This window comes from Phoenix dactylifera, chromosome 5, assembly GCF_051530095.1.
Source record: "Phoenix dactylifera cultivar Ajwa chromosome 5, Ajwa_hap1_PhDact_Kaust_v1.1, whole genome shotgun sequence".
NCBI classification, from domain to species: domain Eukaryota; kingdom Viridiplantae; phylum Streptophyta; class Magnoliopsida; order Arecales; family Arecaceae; genus Phoenix; species Phoenix dactylifera.
In genome coordinates, this window is record NC_143194.1 from 29,016,642 (window position 1) to 29,038,889 (window position 22,248).

Here is a 22,248-nt window from a genome sequence, read left to right on the forward strand (position 1 = left end):
CCTGGCTTGTCTCCACCCCCTTTAGCCATAACAACTTTAGCATCATTTTTCACATGCCAAATGGAAACAGCTCAAGTGTGTGGATCATACAACAAAATCAGAGCGATGGAGACAGGGCCACCAAATAGGATCAGTCAAAAAAGGAATAAGAAAACCATTTTGCCTTGTCCCACTTTTGATTTTGCTAAGCCGTGAAAGGTGTTCAAGTCAATGAAAGTCCAAAATTTCTTTTGATTTTTTTTCTAGCTTATCACTTTCATTTTGGATGCATTGTAATTTGAACCTACTCTCATATACATTTGCTTAGCGCGAGCAGAGTTGAATATTTACGTTGTCTTGGAAAAACTGTCCTTGCTTCCCACGAATTCCTAGTTTTACAACCAAATAGCCCGTCAAACAAATACAAAATTAAGACAAAACTTCCTCAGTATGGAACAGAAACCGAGTTGCATCACCCTAAAATATCAATTATAAAACGTATCAATTGGAGACCGGCCAAATCGGTGAAGACATCCCATCATAAAGTACAGGATGGAACCCCCACATCGAACGCCATATCGCGGGAGTGCCGACTCGGAAGTCATCTCTTCCAATGAGAAAGTTAGTTACCACGAGGACATCTTAACCTCAGCTACCAAATAATTATTGGAATTGTTGGTCATACAAACATGTGCTCTATAGCTTTAGAAGGCGAAGTACGTTGCCTGCGTCTCAGAAAACTGCCCCTTTTTTGGTTATGAGGCAGCTACTCTACACGACACCATGTAAGATGACTCTCAATGTACGAAAAACTAAATGCAAGATGACCTGACGTAAACAACTTGTTGAAAAGTCAGCTCAAAAGGAAAAGGAAAAGAGGCCAAAACAAAGAAGTAGAAGGAGGGAAATTCACGAACCAAACCAGACACGTAGCTGGTTTGGAGTTGAGTTTTGGACGCGCGCTTGCGGTCAGAGTTCTTCTATTTCACGTCTCCTGAAATCAATTGCAACTTTTGCTTGGGCTGGAAACGTATAAACCAGGGAATTTACGGAAAAACCACTAGCTGTATTAAAGGAAACATTCCATCACCATTCAAGCTGAGGATTTTTTTTTTTTTTTGGTAGAAACGGCATTTCATATAACTCTAACTTGAGTACATCCAGCCAAATCAAAGGAAAGCAAAGAGTAAAAGGTGGGAGGAATATCTCCTACAGATGTCCATATGACCTCTCCTGAATGCCGGGCAACAAAAGAGGCAACCCAGTCTGCCACACTGTTCGCCTCCCGAAAAACATGTGCGGCCTGGAAGTCACTCAGCTCCTGAGCCAATCGCCTAACCTCACGGATGAGGGGATGACTATCACCAAATCTGTCCACTCCTCGTATCCAATCGATCACCACAGAGGAGTCTCCCTCAAGACATATATGCTCAGCACGAAGTACCCGCCTCGCATATGCTATGCCCTCCCAGGCTGCCCGCAGCTCTGCCCCAACTGCGGTAAATCCCGGCGTACGGCACCCACCAGCAGCAATCAGCCTACCCCGATGGTCTCTGATAACAAAGCCAGCTCCTCCTGACACCCCGTCCACCGACATACTACCATCAAAATTCACTTTTAGATAACCAAGGGGTGGGGGTACCCAAGAAACTAGGGCAAACCTGGGCGCTGTGGCAGCTGAAAGAGTACCCCAGATGTCCCTGGCTATCTCAGAAGTGAAGCTAATGGCAGCTGTGGTAACCTCCCTGGCATAACGCATGGCTCTGTCCACCACCATCCGTGGGGGTAATCGCCTACCCTCAAAGATGCTAGCATTCCTGTCCAACCAAATAGAATAAGCCATATATACCCAGCAAATGCCGGCCTCAACAGTGTTAGGCCTCCTCATGGAAACCCTCAACCAGTGAATCAGATCCTGTGTCGACTCGACTGAATGGGGTAATACGGATGGTGATAGGCGCCAAATCTCCCTAGCTCTGGGACACTGCAGAAGAGCGTGATCAATCGTCTCCTCGGTTTCCGAGCACTCCTCACAACACTGAGTAATCCTCATACCTCGCCTAACAAGCAAGCTCCTGGTCGGTAGGCAGCCCCATGCCACCTTCCAGATGAAGAGCGCCACCCGTGGGTGAACCCGCAACCTCCAAATCCATCCTCCCTCTATCTGCCGTGCTGGCTCTCGGCACAGAAAAGTGTGAATATCCCTGGCCCGCACCTGAGATCGCCCTGACGGCATCCAAACTAGTCTATCCAACCCCCCTCGGGCAGGGATATGTAGGGCCAGGATCATCTCTGCCAACTGCTCCCCAAAGGTCTCTCTGATCAACTCCATCCTCCAGCGATCACCCTCTGGCTCCATAAGATCTCTGACCCTGAGGCCGGCTAACCTCGAAGTATCCACCATAACTGGTAATCTGCTAATAGGCTGCTTCGTCACCCAGCAATCCTCCAACACATCAATGGACCGCCCATCTCCAATGGCCCATCTAATCGCGGGAAGCACCAGCCCTGCCCTGGCACAAATCTCTCTCCAAACCGGTGAATGGCGACGACCAGCATAGGACCCAGGCACTAGGACGCCATACTTGGCCCTCATCAGTGAAGACCACATGCCACTAGGCTCCAGCACAAATCTAGCAGCGTGCCGTGCCGCTAGGACCTCCCGTCTCGCCACCAAGGACTGCACCCCCAATCCACCATATCTCGTGGGCTGACATACAACCTCCCAAGCCATAAGAGGGATACCCCCCCCCCCCCCCCCCCGTCTCTGTTCCTCCCCCAAATAAAGTTCCTATAGATCTGCTCAATTTTCCTCACTGTCGCTACTGGAATAAGGGAGTTAGATAGTAGATAGACAGGGATAGAGGAAAGAACTGACCGTACCAGGGTAATCCTGCCCATCATGGATAATGAGTGTATTTGCCATCCCTCCAACCTGCGCCTGATACTGAGCTCGAGAGAAGTACAATCACTGCTGCGTAAGCGCTGACCGGAGATCGGTACTCCCAAATACCTCAACGTGCCCTCCTGCTCACCCACTCCCAGAATCTCCAAAATGGAGGTCTTCACAGTCAGTTTGGTCTTCGGGCTGAAAATAATTGCTGACTTAGATAAATTGACCCGTTGACCAGACATAGAGCAATAATCTCGAAGAATCCTCCAAATACTCAGTGCAGCCTGCCTAGTCGCCCGGACTAACAAGAGGCAGTCATCAGCAAAAAGCAAATGTGAAATCGGTGTAGCCTCCGCCACCGGCCTGTTAGATGTATGCCCTAGAAGCCAATTTGGTTGACACATTGTTGATTCTAGGGACATAATTTTGTACTTGACTATTTATTATTGAATAAATAAAAGGCATCTTTTCATTCATATTGTTTATGTGTCTATGAATCGTCCAAGAAATTAATAAGATGATGATACATATTCTCAAGAGTTGAGAATTTGAGCCATGTATCATTGGTGATTAGTTTCTAAATGCTCTTGATCAATGGATCATCACGAGGACGGTGATCGATCCGATCAGTGCACAGATCACTTTCCCTCTGGATGGACGAGACTTGAGTCCACAGTGTAGGGACACTGAAGTGATAGTGCAGGTGCTTGTTAGAGAACAAGGGTACTGAGCGTGACCAAGACAAGAAGTCACTTGGATGTCTATCCACTCGTCAGTGACTTGCTTGATGTTGCAGTAGTGTGACTGGTCCTTTGACCTGCGGTGCTTCGGCTACTCACAGTGAGGTTATTGTAGTTTGACTGCACACATACATGGTCTCTAGCCATATGGGTCCATGCAGTGTAGATTGGCTGCAGTAAGTTTACTGTAGGAGTAGGGTATGCACCTATATGGAATCTATCGACCTTGATAGATAAGGAGAGATCCTATGTGATTTATAAGACTGAGTTCGTAAGACCTCGGCCGGGGCAGTATGCACAGTAGAGAAAGAGTTTTCCACTCTCGAACTTAAGTCGAATAAATTTTGACATATGACAGACGAAGGGGTTTGACGAGTTATCCATGACCTCCGTCTTGTAGGGATCCACGATAGAAGGACTGTAACACATGACAACTGCACCTAGAGGTTCATCATTCTATTCTGCTGGGTAGCCACTACATGCTGCTAGGTATCACTGGTGGATGGTGGGACTCATAGGGATTATCTTGATGATCGATAAACCCTAATGAGTAGAGTTGGAATCGTTCCAACCCATTGAAAGGAGTTCTCAATGATACTGAGATGGAGATCTCAATATGTCTCATTACCAGTCAGATTAGAACCTATGAGGTCACACACATTAGAGGTTCTGATTATTAGGATTGTCGATTTGTGATTTGGAATCACAATGTCAATTGTCAATAAGATTGATGTACAAAATAACCCACTAAGAGTTAGTGAGTTAAATGGAAGAATTAAATAATTATAATTAGATTATAATTAAGTCTTTTGCTGATTAATTGAGTCAAATTATGTTGGGTCTGACCCAAAGAAATTTGACTCAAATCCTAGTCAAAAGTTGGCTAGATCGAGTCCTTGAAAATCCTGCCAAATTCAGCCTTTTTCCTATTATTGGAGCCTCCCTCTTGATGCCTTATTTTGAGGGGTCAAAATAGGCAAGAGGGGGCAGCCAAGAGGACAAGGAGGGGCGTGGCCCCCTCTCCTTCTTTGCTGGGAGCCAACGCCCCTTGATTCTTTGGGGACCGCCAATAAAGAAAGGCACCAGGAAACCTATTAGGAATAGGTTTCCTGGCGCATAGGGTTTTGAACCCCATAAAAAGGGAGCCCCACGTCCCATGTTTGAAGAGAAGAACTTCTCCCAGCCGTGGGGCAGCAAGAAGGAATTTTTGGGATTTTTAAATCAGCAAATAGGGAGAGAAAAGAATAAAAAAAGGTGAAGGGTTTTCTTCTTCCTTTTGAAGGCTGCACAAGGTGGGATCCTTGTGATTTCTTCTTCCTTCTTCTTCGACATCCAAGAGAGGCTTTTGCAAGGAGCTAGCACCCCGGTGAAGCCCCATCTCTGATCTTCAGCAACGTCGTGTGGATACTTGTAGAGGCCGGACGTTTGTGCGGCTACAAGGAACCAAACCACGATCATCGGTTGCGGTGTTCTTCTACCCGCACAAAGGTGAAGATGAGATCTTCATTTGAAATTTTATATTTCTGATTTTCTAGTAGTTTAACAATTCATAATTAATTATTAGATCTTAGTTTAGTCCCCATCTTAATTCAAAAGGGTTCTGAATCGTTTTGATTCAGAAAAATTTTGAAATCTACCCGATCCTGTTCCGGCGTATGCGATGCACCGGGCCCGGCATGCGGATTCCGCCGCGAACGTCGCGCCGCTGTGGGGCAATCCAACAGTGGTATCAGAGCCATGGTTTTGGGGATCCAATTAAGATAATAGTTAATTAATTATGAATTAGTTCTGATTTTTTAATTATTATGCATGCTGAAAAATTCTGCGTGCTGAAATTTTGTGTTGCTGAAAATTTTCAGCATGCTGATTTTGTTAGATCGATCATGCGATGTTAGTTTTAAAATTATGATATGATTATGATGTTTAAAATTAAGGTATTGCATGATCTGGATCTCAGATGGTTGCATAATAAAATTAAAATCAGATTAGATAAAATCATGCATGAGATGCATGTGGTGATGATCATAGGATTCAAACCCTTTTGGTATCGAATGTAATGACCTGCGATGTGATCTGTAATGTCATGTAATTTTGTAGATGCTTGCATGCATCTTATTTTATATTTTGAGAGGCCTGCGTGCCTCCTAAAAGGAGATGTAATTTATTTTATTTTTATTTTACATCTGGTTGTATTTCTGTGATGTGATGTACATCAACGATCAAGTTGAAGCAAAGGCATGAGATGAAAGGTGATCTAAGCAGTTGATGGCGATGGGATCAAGAGTTGATCAAGGATCGAATCAAGGAGGCTTGGAACCAATTCAAGAGTTGAAGACCACTTGATCGATTGATGTGCATGTGCTTGTAATACGACCTAATTAGAATCCATGATCATCACCTAGTTAAAGTTTAGCTTTAATTTGATGCTGCGATTATAACTGCCTGTGATGTACCGTTTGCATGTGATGTGAATGAGAGTCGGGTAGATAGGTTTACATGTGATGTAGCAAACCCAATTGAGACCTAAATCAAAACCTCCTCAATCAAGTCGAGAGTGAACCGACATGAGCAAGTCATATTAGATTAATTGATCTAATTGGTGTCTAGGAAAGCATGAAAGGTGGTTACTTAATTAGGACCTTACTCTCTGAGTAAGGGGAGCCTCCCACCTGCTTACCTGGCCAATTGTTCGATTACCTCTTATGAAGAGCTCAAGTTGCAAACACTAAGACCTGATTAACCAATATTAAGTCAATAGGTCTTCCACTGTAGTAGAGCTGCTAAGGTCTTTCTGATGTTGATTTGTCTCGGCTGGACACAGTGGTCAAGTTGCATCGGGGGGCTGGACCTCTCTATAGACATGAGATGTTGTAGGGTAAAGGTGGGGTTGGGCACCAATAACTGTTAGGTGAGGACCCAATGACGACTTTATTCCTACGGTTATACGGTGGGTCTGACTTAACTAAGAAATGGGACCAATAACTGTTAGGTGAGGTTTTCATGGCTTAGAGACCAAGTTACACTGCAACATGCTTGAGAAGCATTGTACAAGAGTTGTACATTCATCAATCTATGTGTCACCAATAACTGTTAGGTGAGGTGGCATGTAAATTGGTGGGACCGCGGTACCCACTAGAAATTCTAGTCGTGTGGAATTTCCGTTTCCCTACCAGGGGAGTGTGAGGGATTCGAGAAAATAGTGGGAGTTACATTTGTTCTAAAAGACCTTAGAACAGATTAGGATCAAGTACAAAAGTCTAACTAGAATCTTTACTCTCTGCAGATACAATGTCGGCTTCAAACCCTTTGACCCGTATTCTTGAGACCAACCGACTGACCGGAACCAATTACAAGGACTGGCTTAGAAATCTCAAAATTGTTTTGGACTGTGAGAAAATAGGCTACATACTCGATTCAGATATCCCCACACTACCAACACGTCCTACTGATGTTCAGCGTGAGATGCATAAAAAGTGGTTGGATGATGACATTAGAGTAAAATGCTATATGATGGCATCCATGTCTAATGAACTCCAATGCCAGCATGAAAATATGAAGACTGCTAGGGACATACTGGCACACCTGCAAGAGTTGTATGGTGCATGAATAAGATTGAATGCACTAAGACTGAACTAATCAACATGTTGGTAACTGCTGAGAGAGCCTTGAAAGGTTCAAGGGGCAATGTCCTTGCTGCTGAGTTGACTTCTGGTTCCAAGAGAAAGTCTACTTGGAAGAAAAAGAAGCCTGCTAAGAAGCAGAAGAAGGACAAGAAGCCAAAGAAGAAAGTTCAAAAGAAAAAGGCTAACGACAAAGGAAAATGTTTCCACTGCAATGTCGAAGGCCACTGGAAGAGAAACTGTCCTTCATACCTCGAGAGCCTGAAGAACAAGAAAGGTGACACACCTTCAGAAGGTATAGACTTGCTCATAATTGAAACTAATCTAACGGTTTCTTCTACTTCTAGTTGGGTTATAGATTCTGGTTCTAGTGCTCATTTGTGCACTACCATGCAAGGTCTAAAGGAAAGTAGAAGGCTGGCGGAAGGTGCGGTAACCCTTCGGGTTGGCAACGGGGCAAAAGTTGCTGCTGTGGCTGTGGGCACCTACCATCTGCGACTACCGTCTGGATTTAGTTTAATACTTAGAGACTGCTATTATATACCTGCTGCTAGCAGAAATTTGATTTCTGTTTCATGTCTAGCACAGGAAGGTCATGTTTTTACATTTGACAAAGACTGCTGTTCTATTTATTTAAGAAATAAAATAGTCGCACGTGGTTTCATGATTGACAGTCTCTATCATTTACATATGGATGTATCTGTGAATGTTACCGAGCAAGATGTGAGTGCCAAAGGATCCAAAAGATCCAGAGATGAGATAAACCAAAGATATTTGTGGCACCTCAGGCTTGCCCATATTGGAGAAGACAGAATGAACAAAATGGATAAAGATGGGCTTCTCGGCTCATTGACTTCCGAGTCATATCCAGTTTGCGAGTCCTGTCTTCAAGGAAAGATGGCTAGACTGCCCTTTGTAGGACATGGGGAGAGGACCACTGAAATACTTACCCTAGTACATACAGATGTATGTGGCCCATTCGATGTGCTAGCCAGGGGACGATATTCTTACTTCATTACCTTTACCGATGATTATTCACGGTATGGGTATGTGTATCTTATGAGACACAAGTCTGAGTCTTTTGAAAAGTTCAAAGAGTTCAAGAATGAAGTAGAAAAACAAACTGGAAAACCTCTTAAGGCTCTTCGATCAGATCGAGGAGGAGAATACCTTAGTGGGGAATTCCGGGACTATCTCAAAGAAAACGACATAGTCTCACAATGGACACCTCCAGGTACACCTTAACTCAACGGGGTGTCAGAGAGGAGGAATCGGACCCTATTGGATATGGTCAGGTCCATGATGAGCTTCACTGATTTACCTATGTTCCTTTAGGGAGATGCCTTACTCACAGCGATTTATTTATTGAATAGAGTTTCCTCTAAATCCGTTCCTACCACACCGTATGAGATATGGCATGGTAAGAAACCAAGTCTGGGTCATCTCAAGATTTGGGGATGTCCGGCCCACGTCAAGAGACTACAGGCAGACAAGTTAGAGGCTAGGACCATAAGTGCTCGTTTTATAGGATATCCTAAAGAGTCATTAGGATACAATTTTTACGTCTCAGAGGATCACAATGTGTTTGTGAGCCGTCATGCCATCTTCTTGAAAAATCAGTTTATCCTTGATAGAGGCAGTGGGAGGAAAATTGAGCTTGAAGAGAAAGTCTCTGAAAAGCAACGAGTCATGGATCCTATAGAACCTATTCATAAGGAGCCAGTACACGATGTCCCTCGACCACCTCGTAGATCTAGTAGGGTCTCCCATCCTCCCGATAGATACTTAGGTATACTAGAAGAGGATACCGAGGAAATGTTCCTAGTGGGAGATAGGGATCACATACAGGATCCCAAAACCTACAACGAGGCGATATCTGATATCGATTCCGAGAAATGGCTGGAAGCTATAAAGTCAGAGATAGACTCCATGCATTCCAACCAAGTCTGGACCTTAGTAGACCCACCAGAAGGTATTGTACCTATTGGATGCAAATGGATCTACAAAAGGAAAATAGGTTCGGATGGAGAGGTAGAGACCTATAAGGCAAGGCTTGTGGCGAAAGGGTATAGTCAGCGCGAAGGCATTGACTATCAGGAGACCTTTTCACCTGTAGCCATGCTAAAATCCATCCGAACATTGCTTGCCATTGCAGCATTTCATGATTATGAAATCTGGCAGATGGATGTGAAAACTGCTTTCCTGAATGGATATCTTGATGAAGATATCTATATGGAACAGCCTTTGGGTTTCACTTCCAGTGATGGAGATCACAAGGTCTGCAAGCTGCAAAGGTCCATCTATGGACTAAAGCAAGCATCTCGGAGTTGGAACACTCGTTTCAATGAAGCAAACAAAACGTTTGATTTCATCAAAAACGAAGAGGAACCGTGTGTTTACAAAAAGGTTAGTGGGAGTGCTGTCGTTTTTCTCGTACTGTACGTAGATGACATTCTCCTGATTGGGAATGATATTCCCATGCTAACCTCGGTCAAGGTCTGGTTGTCAAAAGAATTCTCCATGAAAGACCTTGGGGAAGCATCCTATATTTTGGGAATAAAGGTCTATAGAGATAGATCTAAAAGGATGCTTGGCCTGTCACAGAAAATGTACATAGAGGAGGTGCTGAAGAGGTTCAGCATGGAAAACTCCAAGAGGGGTCTCTTACCCCTTAGGCATGGAATTCATCTCTCCAAGAAGATGTGCCCCAACACATCTGAAGAGATTCAACGCATGAGCAAGATTCCCTATGCATCGGCAATAGGAAGCCTCATGTATGCCATGCTGTGTACACGACCTGATATAGCTCTTGCTGTGAGTGTCACAAGCAGATATCAGTCGAATCCAGGTGAAGAACACTGGACAGCTGTGAAGAATATTCTTAAGTACTTGAGAAGAACTAAAGATTTATTCTTGGTTTTTGGAGGATCATCAGAGTTAAAAGTAGAAGGGTACACAGATTCAGACTTCATGACTGATGTCGATGACAGGAAGTCAACATCTGGATATGTGTTCTTGTGCAATGGTGGTGCGGTAAATTGGAAGAGTTCTAAACAACCGATCATTGCTGATTCTACTATGGAAGCCGAATACGTCGCCGCCTCTGAAGCTGCTAAGGAAGGCTTCTGGTTCAAGAAATTCATTGCAGAGTTGGACGTGATGACATCAGATGCCATAACACTCTACTGCGATAATAATGGCGCCATAGCCCTTGCTAAGGAGCCAAGGTCTCATCAGAAGTCTAAGCATATAGAGCGGCGCTTCCATCTCATACGCGACTATGTTGAGAAGAAATATGTAGAGGTGCAGAGAGTAGACTCCGCGGATAACGTGGCAGACCCGTTCACTAAGCAGCTGAGTCAGCAAAAGACTGAAGCCCACCTTGAGAAGATGGGCCTAAGATATATGACCAATTGGCTTTAGTGCAAGTGGGAGATTGTTAGATGTATGCCCTAGAAGCCAATTTGGTTGACACATTGTTGATTCTAGGGACATAATTTTGTACTTGACTATTTATTATTGAATAAATAAAAGGCATCTTTTCATTCATATTGTTTATGTGTCTATGAATCGTCTAAGAAATTAATAAGATGATGATACATATTCTCAAGAGTTGAGAATTTGAGCCATGTATCATTGGTGATTAGTTTCTAAATGCTCTTGATCAATGGATCATCACGAGGACGGTGATCGATCCGATCAGTGCACAGATCACTTTCCCTCTGGATGGACGAGACTTGAGTCCACAGTGTAGGGACACTGAAGTGATAGTGCAGGTGCTTGTTAGAGAACAAGGGTACTGAGCGTGACCAAGACAAGAAGTCACTTGGATGTCTATCCACTCGTCAGTGACTTGCTTGATGTTGCAGTAGTGTGACTGGTCCTTTGACCTGCGGTGCTTCGGCTACTCACAGTGAGGTTATTGTAGTTTGACTGCACACATACATGGTCTCTAGCCATATGGGTCCATGCAGTGTAGATTGGCTGCAGTAAGTTTACTGTAGGAGTAGGGTATGCACCTATATGGAATCTATCGACCTTGATAGATAAGGAGAGATCCTATGTGATTTATAAGACTGAGTTCGTAAGACCTCGGCCGGGGCAGTATGCACAGTAGAGAAAGAGTTTTCCACTCTCGAACTTAAGTCGAATAAATTTTGACATATGACAGACGAAGGGGTTTGACGAGTTATCCATGACCTCCGTCTTGTAGGGATCCACGATAGAAGGACTGTAACACATGACAACTGCACCTAGAGGTTCATCATTCTATTCTGCTGGGTAGCCACTACATGCTGCTAGGTATCACTGGTGGATGGTGGGACTCATAGGGATTATCTTGATGATCGATAAACCCTAATGAGTAGAGTTGGAATCGTTCCAACCCATTGAAAGGAGTTCTCAATGATACTGAGATGGAGATCTCAATATGTCTCATTACCAGTCAGATTAGAACCTATGAGGTCACACACATTAGAGGTTCTGATTATTAGGATTGTCGATTTGTGATTTGGAATCACAATGTCAATTGTCAATAAGATTGATGTACAAAATAACCCACTAAGAGTTAGTGAGTTAAATGGAAGAATTAAATAATTATAATTAGATTATAATTAAGTCTTTTGCTGATTAATTGAGTCAAATTATGTTGGGTCTGACCCAAAGAAATTTGACTCAAATCCTAGTCAAAAGTTGGCTAGATCGAGTCCTTGAAAATCCTGCCAAATTCAGCCTTTTTCCTATTATTGGAGCCTCCCTCTTGATGCCTTATTTTGAGGGGTCAAAATAGGCAAGAGGGGGCAGCCAAGAGGACAAGGAGGGGCGTGGCCCCCTCTCCTTCTTTGCTGGGAGCCAACGCCCCTTGATTCTTTGGGGCCCGCCAATAAAGAAAGGCACCAGGAAACCTATTAGGAATAGGTTTCCTGGCGCATAGGGTTTTGAACCCCATAAAAAGGGAGCCCCACGTCCCATGTTTGAAGAGAAGAACTTCTCCCAGCCGTGGGGCAGCAAGAAGGAATTTTTGGGATTTTTAAATCAGCAAATAGGGAGAGAAAAGAATAAAAAAAGGTGAAGGGTTTTCTTCTTCCTTTTGAAGGCTGCACAAGGTGGGATCCTTGTGATTTCTTCTTCCTTCTTCTTCGACATCCAAGAGAGGCTTTTGCAAGGAGCTAGCACCCCGGTGAAGCCCCATCTCTGATCTTCAGCAACCTCGTGTGGATACTTGTAGAGGCCGGACGTTTGTGCGGCTACAAGGAACCAAACCACGATCATCGGTTGCGGTGTTCTTCTACCCGCACAAAGGTGAAGATGAGATCTTCATTTGAAATTTTATATTTCTGATTTTCTAGTAGTTTAACAATTCATAATTAATTATTAGATCTTAGTTTAGTCCCCATCTTAATTCAAAAGGGTTCTGAATCGTTTTGATTCAGAAAAATTTTGAAATCTACCCGATCCTGTTCCGGCGTATGCGATGCACCGGGCCCGGCATGCGGATTCCGCCGCGAACGTCGCGCCGCTGTGGGGCAATCCAACACGGCCTATAGACCTCCAGCTCCTGGGAGCTCACTGCATGTCGAAGGGCCCGGGAAAGTGCATCTGCGCATATAATAAACAACAGTGGAGAGAGGGGGCATCCCTGACGCAATCCCCCAGAAGACTCAAAATACCGTGAAGGCGATCCATTTACCGGGATGGCAAAAGAGGGGGCTCTGATGCATCCCATAACCCATCTGATCCATGCCTCAGGAAAACCAAATCCCTGCAAGGACTGCTGCACAAAATCCCATCTCATCCTATCATATGCTCTCTCCATGTCAAGCTTGATCCCCATCAAACTCCTCCTACTAGAGGCCCTACCAAGATCAAACATAAACTCCTGCGCAATAAGGACATTATCTGTAATACTCCGCCCTCCCACAAAAGCCCCCTGCTCCGGGCTAATCAGTCTCGGTAGAATATCTCTCAGTCTCAAAGCTAGTATCTTCGCCGTCACCTTGTACAAAGTAGTACACAGGCTGATCGGGCGAAAGTGACTCGGCTCAGAAGCATCCTGTCGCTTCGGTATCAGGGTGACTAGGGTCCTCTGCCAATCTGTAGACATCACGGCTGTACTAAAATACTGCTGTATGGCCTCCGTCACCCTCTGTCCCACAATCATCCAGTACCTCCGAAAGAAAAATGGTGGAAAGCCGTCCGGGCCGGGTGTCTTGTCCCCCTCAAGGGACCACATCACCTCCTGAATCTCCCTAGCCAATACCGGCCTAATCAGTGCTGCTGTATCCTCCTCCACCACCCGTATCGAAGGTGGCACAGGACCCTCTGAAGCCACGGGGCCCGTCTGCTCAGACCATCTAGCCCTGAAAAAGCCCTCCAACACCCTACGAATCATATCTGGGTCCTCCACTAGCTGCCCATCCTCATCCCTGATCGCCCTGATCCTGTTCCGATGCCTCCTAATTACTGCCGCCTGGTGGAAAAATCTAGTATTCCGGTCCCCCTCCTGGATCCACTGTACCCTCGATTTCTGTCTCCACAGGATCTCCTGCTGTCTCAAAAGGGAATCATGCATGGCTAGAAGTGACCTGAGCTCCCCCAACTCCTCCTCTGCCAAGCCTCCCTCCCCGGCCTCCTGAGTCTGTAGCTTGGCAATGGCCTCCTCGGCCTCCTCAATCCTCCTAAAAATATTCCCCACCTCCTCCTGGTTCCACCTTTTCAACCTTCTCTTCGTCAGCTCCAATAGACGAGACACACGATACATAGCATCACCTCTCACCGGTACGCCCCATGCCGCCCTAACAATCTCCCAAGACCGTGGATAACACGTCCAAAACTTCTCAAATCTAAAGGGGGAGCGAAAAGAGACAACTGCATCAGTACTAACCAGTAAGGGACAGTGGTCGGATGCAATCCTCGGCAGATGACGGACCTGATAGTCAGAGAAACACTGAACCCACCCTGGTGTGGCAAAGGCTCTGTCCAATCTCTCCCAAACCCGGGCCTGCCCCTGCTGATTGTTGCACCAAGTAAATTGTGGGCCCGAGAACCCCAAATCTATCAATCCATTTGACATAATAAATTCCTGGAACTCCCTGATTTCCCTTCTGTAAGTAAAGGCCCTCCCCCCCTCTTCTCTTGAGGATCAACAATACAATTGAAATCACCTGCCACTATCATAGGATATCCCTGATTTATAAGCTGAGTCGCCTCCGCCCACAACCGCCTGCGCTCTCTGTAGTCTGTGCTGGCATACACTGCTGCTAGTACCCAAGGGCTGCGATTAGCTTCCGATATTACTAGGATAACCTCTTGTTTGCATACATTGAATACATCAACTTCATAGTCCCCTTGTGCCCAAGTCACAATAATACCACCAGATAAACCTTGAGATTCCACTGCATGAAATCCCCAAGACCTCGGAACTGCAGCTCTAGCCTTCTGAAGGCTCCGCCCGGATAATCGAGTCTCAAACAAAACACAAATCTCAGGTCTATGCAGATGCACCAACCTACGAAAAGCCGGAGCAAAGGAAGGCTTCCCTGCACCCCGGCAGTTCCAAAGGAGGGCTCTCATGATGCACTGGGGGCGTCGGCGCAACCCGCAACCTTCGGGCCGCTGTCACTTCTTGCTTCCAATTCCGGTTCCTCACCACACCCCAAATCTCCTCCCATCTCCAACCCACTGTGCTTCACCCCCTTAGCCGAAGCCAAGAGTCGCTGCAGAGCCTCCTTGTGTGACCCACTGTGGGATTGTGCCAATTGGCACACTAGCTCCTCTGAATTCACAGCTTGATTGTGCTGTGATCCCACCTCATAGCCATCACCACAGAGTCCCCCATCCACACGGTCTGGGCCATCAGCCACGCTCCCCATTAGATTAGGATCAGAATAGTGAAAGCCCCCATCACAGAGAGCACTACTGTGTTGGCGTGCCAGCCGGCACGCCTTGTCACAGTCTCCTCCCCCTGAGCTCACCTTGAGGATGGTGCTTCCCCCACCAACTCAGGCCACCACCTCCTCTTCGTCTGCTCCCGTTGCTGCCGCCGACACCATCGACCCAGCTACACCTGCCGCCGGCTCGCCCATCACCGTCGCCAACAGCTCCGCCGCAACCGACGCCGCTCTTGCCAGCCCCCGCCGAGCTGTGGAATTTGCCCCGGACTGCCGGCCATCTCCAGTTTCCTCCTGCCCCAGCTTGGACGTGTCCTCCATCGCAAGGGGCGGCGGCGAGCTTTTGCTACGTCTGCGGGCACCTCCGGCCAGACGGAAACCATCTCCCCGGGGAGGGACATCCCGCTTCGGTGTCGCAGGCGGGCCGTTGGCAGTCGACGGCCCGGCTCCCTTATACGGCCCAGATGCTGGCGGGGCCCGATGAGATTTAGTTGGACTACGGGCCCTTTTCAGCGGGCTTAGGCCCGGCCCAGTCAAACCCAGATCCACCTGGCCCAGCGCGAAGGAGCGATTCCCCCCTCCGAGCCCCCTCACCGATTCACGGTTCGACTCGGACTGCACAGCTGGTTGACTCAACCCATCGTCCACCTCCACACTCGATCCACCCACGGCCGTCTTCTCCGGCGACTTCCGCCTAGCAACCTTGGTTGGCTTTTGCCAACCTTCGAGATCTATTGGGGACCCTGACGGCCGCGGTCCTGCTCCTCCATCGCCAGGGGCCACCGTAGCAGCCGCCGACACCGAACCTGTGCTGGTACTCGTCCCCGTCGCCTTCGTCTTCCCACTCCTCCCCACGGGAGCCTCGGGACCATTAATCCAGTTCATTGAGAGCCAAGGTCCGTAGATCAGAGGCTCCTCCGATACCTTTGGTGCCTTACCTTTGTCAGGGTTCCGGGCATTACAGCCCTCTCCCATCTCCACATCGGTCGTCACCGGAGACGAGAACACACAGGCCGCCTCCCCATGACCGATGCGACCGCAACTATAGCAGTATTCAGGAAGATTTTCATACACAAACTCCTGCCAGATCTTCCTCTCCAATCCCTCCTTAGCTCCCTTCATAAAAATTCCCGGTTTCAGAGGAACTCTGATATCGATCTCCACTTTAACTCTTGCAAAGCCCCTCTTCCTCCCTTGGTCAGTGGCCGCATCCAAAGCCAGAGGTTTCCCGGCCGTCGCGGCTATTTGGAGTAAAGTCTCTTTTGCCCAGAAGTCCAACGGCAAGCGTGGGAGGCGCAACCACGCCACCACCCGTCCCGCATCGCCAGAGCCGGTGATGAAGTTCGGCCTCCAGCGCTCCATTGTGAAGAGCTGACCGGCCACTAAGCACGGTCCTCTCAAAAGCATCTCCTCCCGGTCTTTCTCGCAGGCGAAGCGAGCCACCAGTACCTCATCAGCCAATGTAATGACTTCAACATTGTAGTCCAGGTTCCCCAAACGTCGCAGCTCCCGTCCAACCCACTCCGCCGGCACCTTCCGCCCCACGCTCTGCATAAACACCGAGGTGCTTCGCCATTCCTCCCTGGTCCTCTCCAGCGTCTCCTCCGGGACCTCCAACACCTCCGTGAAGTGGCTCTGTAGAACTCCCAGCTCCCGCTCCGAGATCCGGTGGCGATTCCATCTCCCCTGATTCGTCGGTCCCCTAGCTACCGCCGCCCAGGACGCACCTCTCGCCTCAGCCCGGATAGGATGCTGCCCCAGCCCGCCGGATCTCCCTTCCTTCCTAGTCCCCCTCTCATGAACGCTGGAAGCGGCCATTGAAACCCCTACAGCCGTTCGAGGAAATCCCCGAGAGACCGCACGTCTATCAAAGCGGCTCTCTCTCTCTCTCCTCTCCCGCTCTCTCTCTCTCTCCTCTCCCCAGATTGTCACGTCCAAGCTGAGGATTTTTGACTGTTATTCTTAGTAGCCTCTTTCAGGAAGTCAAGAATAACCATTGCTTCAACCGTTTTTGCTTTTCTTTTCTTAAAAGGTGCCAAAAGGCTAATTAATAACAATGGTGGCCATAACTGACCATTGCTGTGGTTGTTTTATCATTATAGTAGCATCACTATTTTTTTAGTCAAATTTAAATGTGAGCTTTAAGGTGTTTTTTTCTTCTAATAGTAAGGGAGGGAGAATTACCTAATTTAACTATAATTACTTTGGTCACTGTGAGGACTCATGCGGGCATATTTTTTAGTCCCACATTAGTATGTAGATTTAGGATATCTATATAGGGCCAAGGCACCCAACTAATGTCTTTTGGCTAATCCTTTTAAATAAAGTCCTGGGTTGTTGCGAAAGGTATAATAATGGCACCCGATCTATATCGATATATACTCTATAGCACGCATGGGATCATTTTGGTTGACTCTGAGCTAATCATGGTGTTCATGATTATATTTATAGTACTTACGATTGGATTTGAACAAATGTGGACCCTTAAACTGGTAAGGACGTTAAAGCTTAAATAGAGTATATCAAAACTTGTTTGAGCATGTGTTTAGTCTTATATCGATAATGGATAGATCTTCATACTTATACAAGGCCAAAGAGTCTAAATAATATCTTCCGATTAGCTTTTTGGGTGAAGTATTATATTGTTATAGTCTCGGTACTTGGATGCATCCTAGACTCAACCCAAAATTTTTGGTTGCAAAGTTAAGGAGCATGACCATTAGCATAAGCCTTATCTAGAACATAAGCCTATGGCTTCTTTTCAAAATGCTCGATTAACACTGTGTGATGTTCCTTAGCAATCAAATATAATGTTGCCCCCTCTACAAAAAGAATTAAAGATACGGCAAGAAAGACATCTTATGGGAACAAGGATTGTATGTCTTATTTCAACGAATGAACAACAGACAGGTTGCAAAAAACTATAGGTTAGAACATTATCTACAAGACTGAGTACATGATAATTAACTCTTTATGAATTATATTTTGTAGCTTAATGCACTTGTTTGGAGTGCTTGCTATCTCCAAGTGATGACGATCTCCAATATGTGAAATTCAACTCTTTCTGAAAATTGGAACAATTCCTATTTAATTTTTAAAATTTTGGAAGGTTTCGGCCTTTCAAATAGATAAAACTATACAGACTATGCCAAAAACACTATTAGACCTTCTTGAGATAGACCGGGTATTATTCGCTTCTTATTAGTCCCAATTAAGGATAGGTCATATAATAAAAATGATTCCTATGAGCATAGTAGTTAAAGATATGATGGCAAATATAATGGCCCAACTGCCACTTAAGCTATTAGGGCTGCCGAACCAACCATCTTTTCAATCAGCCGCTTATGTTTCAATTGGAAATTTGGCTCAAATATGGCTCGTTTAATTGCTAAATAAGACAACCTAGGATTAGATAGACTTGCTTATGCTCAATTAGATTAAACTTGGAATGCAAATATATATATATATATTTGATATATATTTGATATATATTAATATATCATATATTATTTAATTATTATTTATAAATAAAATTATTTTATATCATAAATTATCATCATAATACACAAAAGAGTATATTTAACTATAGTGCAGAATAGCTCAAGGTATACATGTAAAGGCTTTTCGGGATTTTAGTTTCTCTAGAACTTCTTAGATAGTCAGTTGTTCAAGAGTAGCTCAAGTCCAGCTTAAAATGGCTTAAGTTCAAATACTGAGCTTGCGCTATTCTTGTTATGTTTGAACCTGGCTGGTTTACACCCCCATTTGCCACAACCACCCTAACATCCTTCACATACCAAATGAAAACAGTTTACGTGTGTGAATCATACACCAAAATCAGACCCATATATGGAGCCAGTGCCACTAACTAGGATCATTCAATAAAGGTATAAAGAAAACCATATTGCCTTCTCCCACTTTTGATTTTTCTAAGCCCCAAAAAGTGTTTAAGTCATTGAAAGTCCAAAATTTGTATTTTTTTTCTAGCTTATTACTTTCATTTTGGATACATTGTAGTTTGAACCCACTCCCATATACAATTGTTTAGTGCAATCAGAGTTGAATATTTACCTTGTCTTGGAATTAAAAATTGCCCTAGCTTGTCCAACGAATTCCGAGTCTTACAAACAAAAAGCCCGTCAAACAATTACAAAATTATCTGATCTTACCCTTACAAGAATCAAATTAAGACAAAATTACCTCAACGGAACAGAAACCGAGTCATTGATATCAACATTCCATATGCCAAAAATTATATATATATTGTTCGACAACTACCAACTTGGCGAGAATCCAACCCTAGCAAGCAACTAAGCAAGTACAGTCAAATCTGCGGTAGGTGTTTGCTCAAATGTGGCAGGCGATTGTGAAAGTAAAGGAAGTAAACTCTCCTGCTCCCTTACCATGGCCACTAAGAGGTTAGGTGATTATGAATGACGTAGTTGAGCGTACCATCAGCTAGAATTGATTCTTTGCAGATGGTGGGTAGGTGTCCAGGTGATGACCCAAAATTAATTTTAGCACTTTGCCTTGCTCCGTCAAATGAGCAATGCCTTAAAGTCGCTTCTAAGCCGTCTTTACGAGGGTCTATTTTATTGCTTGAAATTAGACTTCTGCCCGAAGTCTTCATATTGAATATTTTTTTGTATTTTCGTGGGGATTTCATATCATATTTTTAGTTGGCCTGAGGTGATTTTTAAGTTCTGCTCTCGTCCTGAAACGAAGTCATCCGAAAAAACACGGCTGGAAGGGCTTTGGCCGTTGACCACTTCAGTAGTTCCGATGAAGGTCTCTTAACGGCGCTCAGGCAAGGCACCGTCGGCTGGCATTGGCCGGACCATATAAACACTCTCCAATTAATTTTTTAAGTACAACTATCAATCATCCCTTCGGTCATCACTCAGATTATCAATTTTGCCGAGGTAGCAGCCGGAGATTGTCGTGCTACAAGGGAAGCAGGTGATGAGTTTCTCGGTGCTTTTTCTTCGACTGCCCATGTAAAAAAAGCCGCCAAACGATGAACGTGGTGCTGCTTCTTCAGCCACCCACGGAGCGACGACTGAACATGACTTTTAGCGCGCCTGCCCTTTCTCTCTCTCTCTCTCTGTCCCTCTCTTTCTCTGAGTGTGATTGCCTCGGTATTTTAGGGAGAAAAAACGAGGGGATTTGATGGGGTTGAGACAGATCGTACAACACAAAAAGGTAAAGCGGAGTGGTCAATGATCCATGAAGGTAAAATATATATTTAGATGGTCCGAGTGCAAGATTTTCACCTTGGCTAAAATCTTGATTTGTTTTAGTATCGAGCATGATATAATATAAAAATTTCAATCTCATTATGTCGATCATTATGAACAAACAAAATTTGAGATATGGATCAACATAATATCTTCATATTGACTAATAAAATTATTTTGACTAATAAATTTTGAATTAATATTTTGATATAATTGATAATCTCATATTTATCATATATTTCAAGATTTTAATTTCTAAGTTCTAAATGTTTGGCTGAGATTTTCAAAATTTTTGGCTCTTTCCAAATTTCTTCATTTACCGTATAAGCCATGATAATGATTCATCTTGGTCTCGTTCACTCAATAAGATAATTTATATCTCTGGACTAAAAACCTTACTTGGTGGAAGTGAGCCTAACTATTACAAGAAGCAACTTGAGAACCATCATATAATTTTTCTTCTCATGTAACAAATACTAAAAATACTAATAATCACATTAGGTGTCCAAAACCTATCCTTTCTATATATTTTCTCTTCCCTCTATATTGGATCTCCTCTATTAGTTAAGACTCATGCCATCTAATAAACCAACAATGACGGGGTGTTTTTGGATGTAACTGATGGCAAAGGATCAAAATTCATTAGCATTCTCGGGAATAAGAATATACTTGGATAAAGAGGGTTTGATTTTGTCTTAGTCGATGAGTGGTCATGCAATTCTCAACTACATCAGCGTATATCCTGCCTAAAACAGTATTATAGTTCATAAAAAAATTATAGAAAGACGATACCGGAGAAATAAATTGGCTATGGTTTCTTTTTTTTGTGTGGTGAAAACGGCATTTTATATAGCTCTAACTTGAGTACATCCAGCCATATCAAAAGAAAGTAAAAAGTACAAGGTAGGAGGAATATCTCCTACAGATGTCTATGTGATCTCCCCGGAGTGCCGGGCAACAAATGAGGCAACCCAGTCTACTGCGCTGTTCGCCTCCCGAAAAACATGTAAAGCCTGAAAGTCGCTCAGCTCCTGAGCCAATCTACGGGTATCACGGATAAAAGGATGACCATCACCATATCTGTCCACTCTCCGAATCCAATCGATCACCACAGAGAAGTCTCCCTCAAGGCATATATGCTCAGTACCAAGTACCCACCTCGCATAGAATATCCCCTTCCAAGCTGCCCGCAGCTTCGCCCCAACTACAGTAAGTCCAGACGTGCGGCAACCACCAGCTGCTATCATCTTACCGAGATGATCTCTGATCACAAAGCCAATTCCTCCGGATACCTCGTCCACTGACATACTACCATCGAAGTTCACTTTGAGATGATTAAGGGATGGAGGTATGTTTCTCGATTGCTGCCTATAATCGAAAAAGCAACGGAGCAGGATCTCGGCCGTCTAATGATAGAATTCAAGTGAAAGTAGCCTGACCAAGAGTGACGAACACGTGCCATCAAGATGTCGCGGGGCCGTGATGGTCTTTCCTCACCCAATGGGTCATGGCATTCGTTGAACGAGAACCATGCATCGCAGTTCTTTGGGCGCAAGCCAGTCGCACACCCGCCCTTTTCGTTCCCACTCCACACGTACCAACAAGAGGAAGCAAAAATCTAAATGCCAAAGGCCCCAACCCACGCCAAAGTCCCCAAACCACAAACATAGCAAACTAACGATCCTCCACTCTTTCTATATATAATACTATATCTCGCTCTCTGCTGTTGATTGGATCATGTTGTTTATTTTTTTATAAAAAAATTTACACAAAAAAATTGATCTCATTTTTAAATTTTAGTTGATTTAAATGCTTTAAAATATTTTTTCTAGACACTTTTTTGTAAATGTTACGATCCTTCATAAAAGAATATTGCTTTTCGAAGAGATA

At 44.8% G+C, this 22,248-nt stretch overlaps 1 protein-coding gene across 1 annotated transcript; it reads right to left on the reverse strand.

Annotated features, from left to right (window-relative positions):
• Positions 1–948: 948 nt before the first annotated feature.
• Positions 949–14,804, reverse strand: LOC149753539 (uncharacterized). The gene is made up of 5 exons (XM_089923553.1): positions 14,396–14,804; positions 12,902–14,285; positions 1,641–1,796; positions 1,138–1,577; positions 949–1,043 (listed from the first exon to the last, which is right to left on the reverse strand). Exons 1-5 carry the CDS (start codon positions 14,802–14,804, stop codon positions 949–951), a joined length of 2,484 nt encoding a protein of 827 aa, XP_089779679.1.
• Between the last annotated feature and the right edge of the window lie 7,444 nt (positions 14,805–22,248).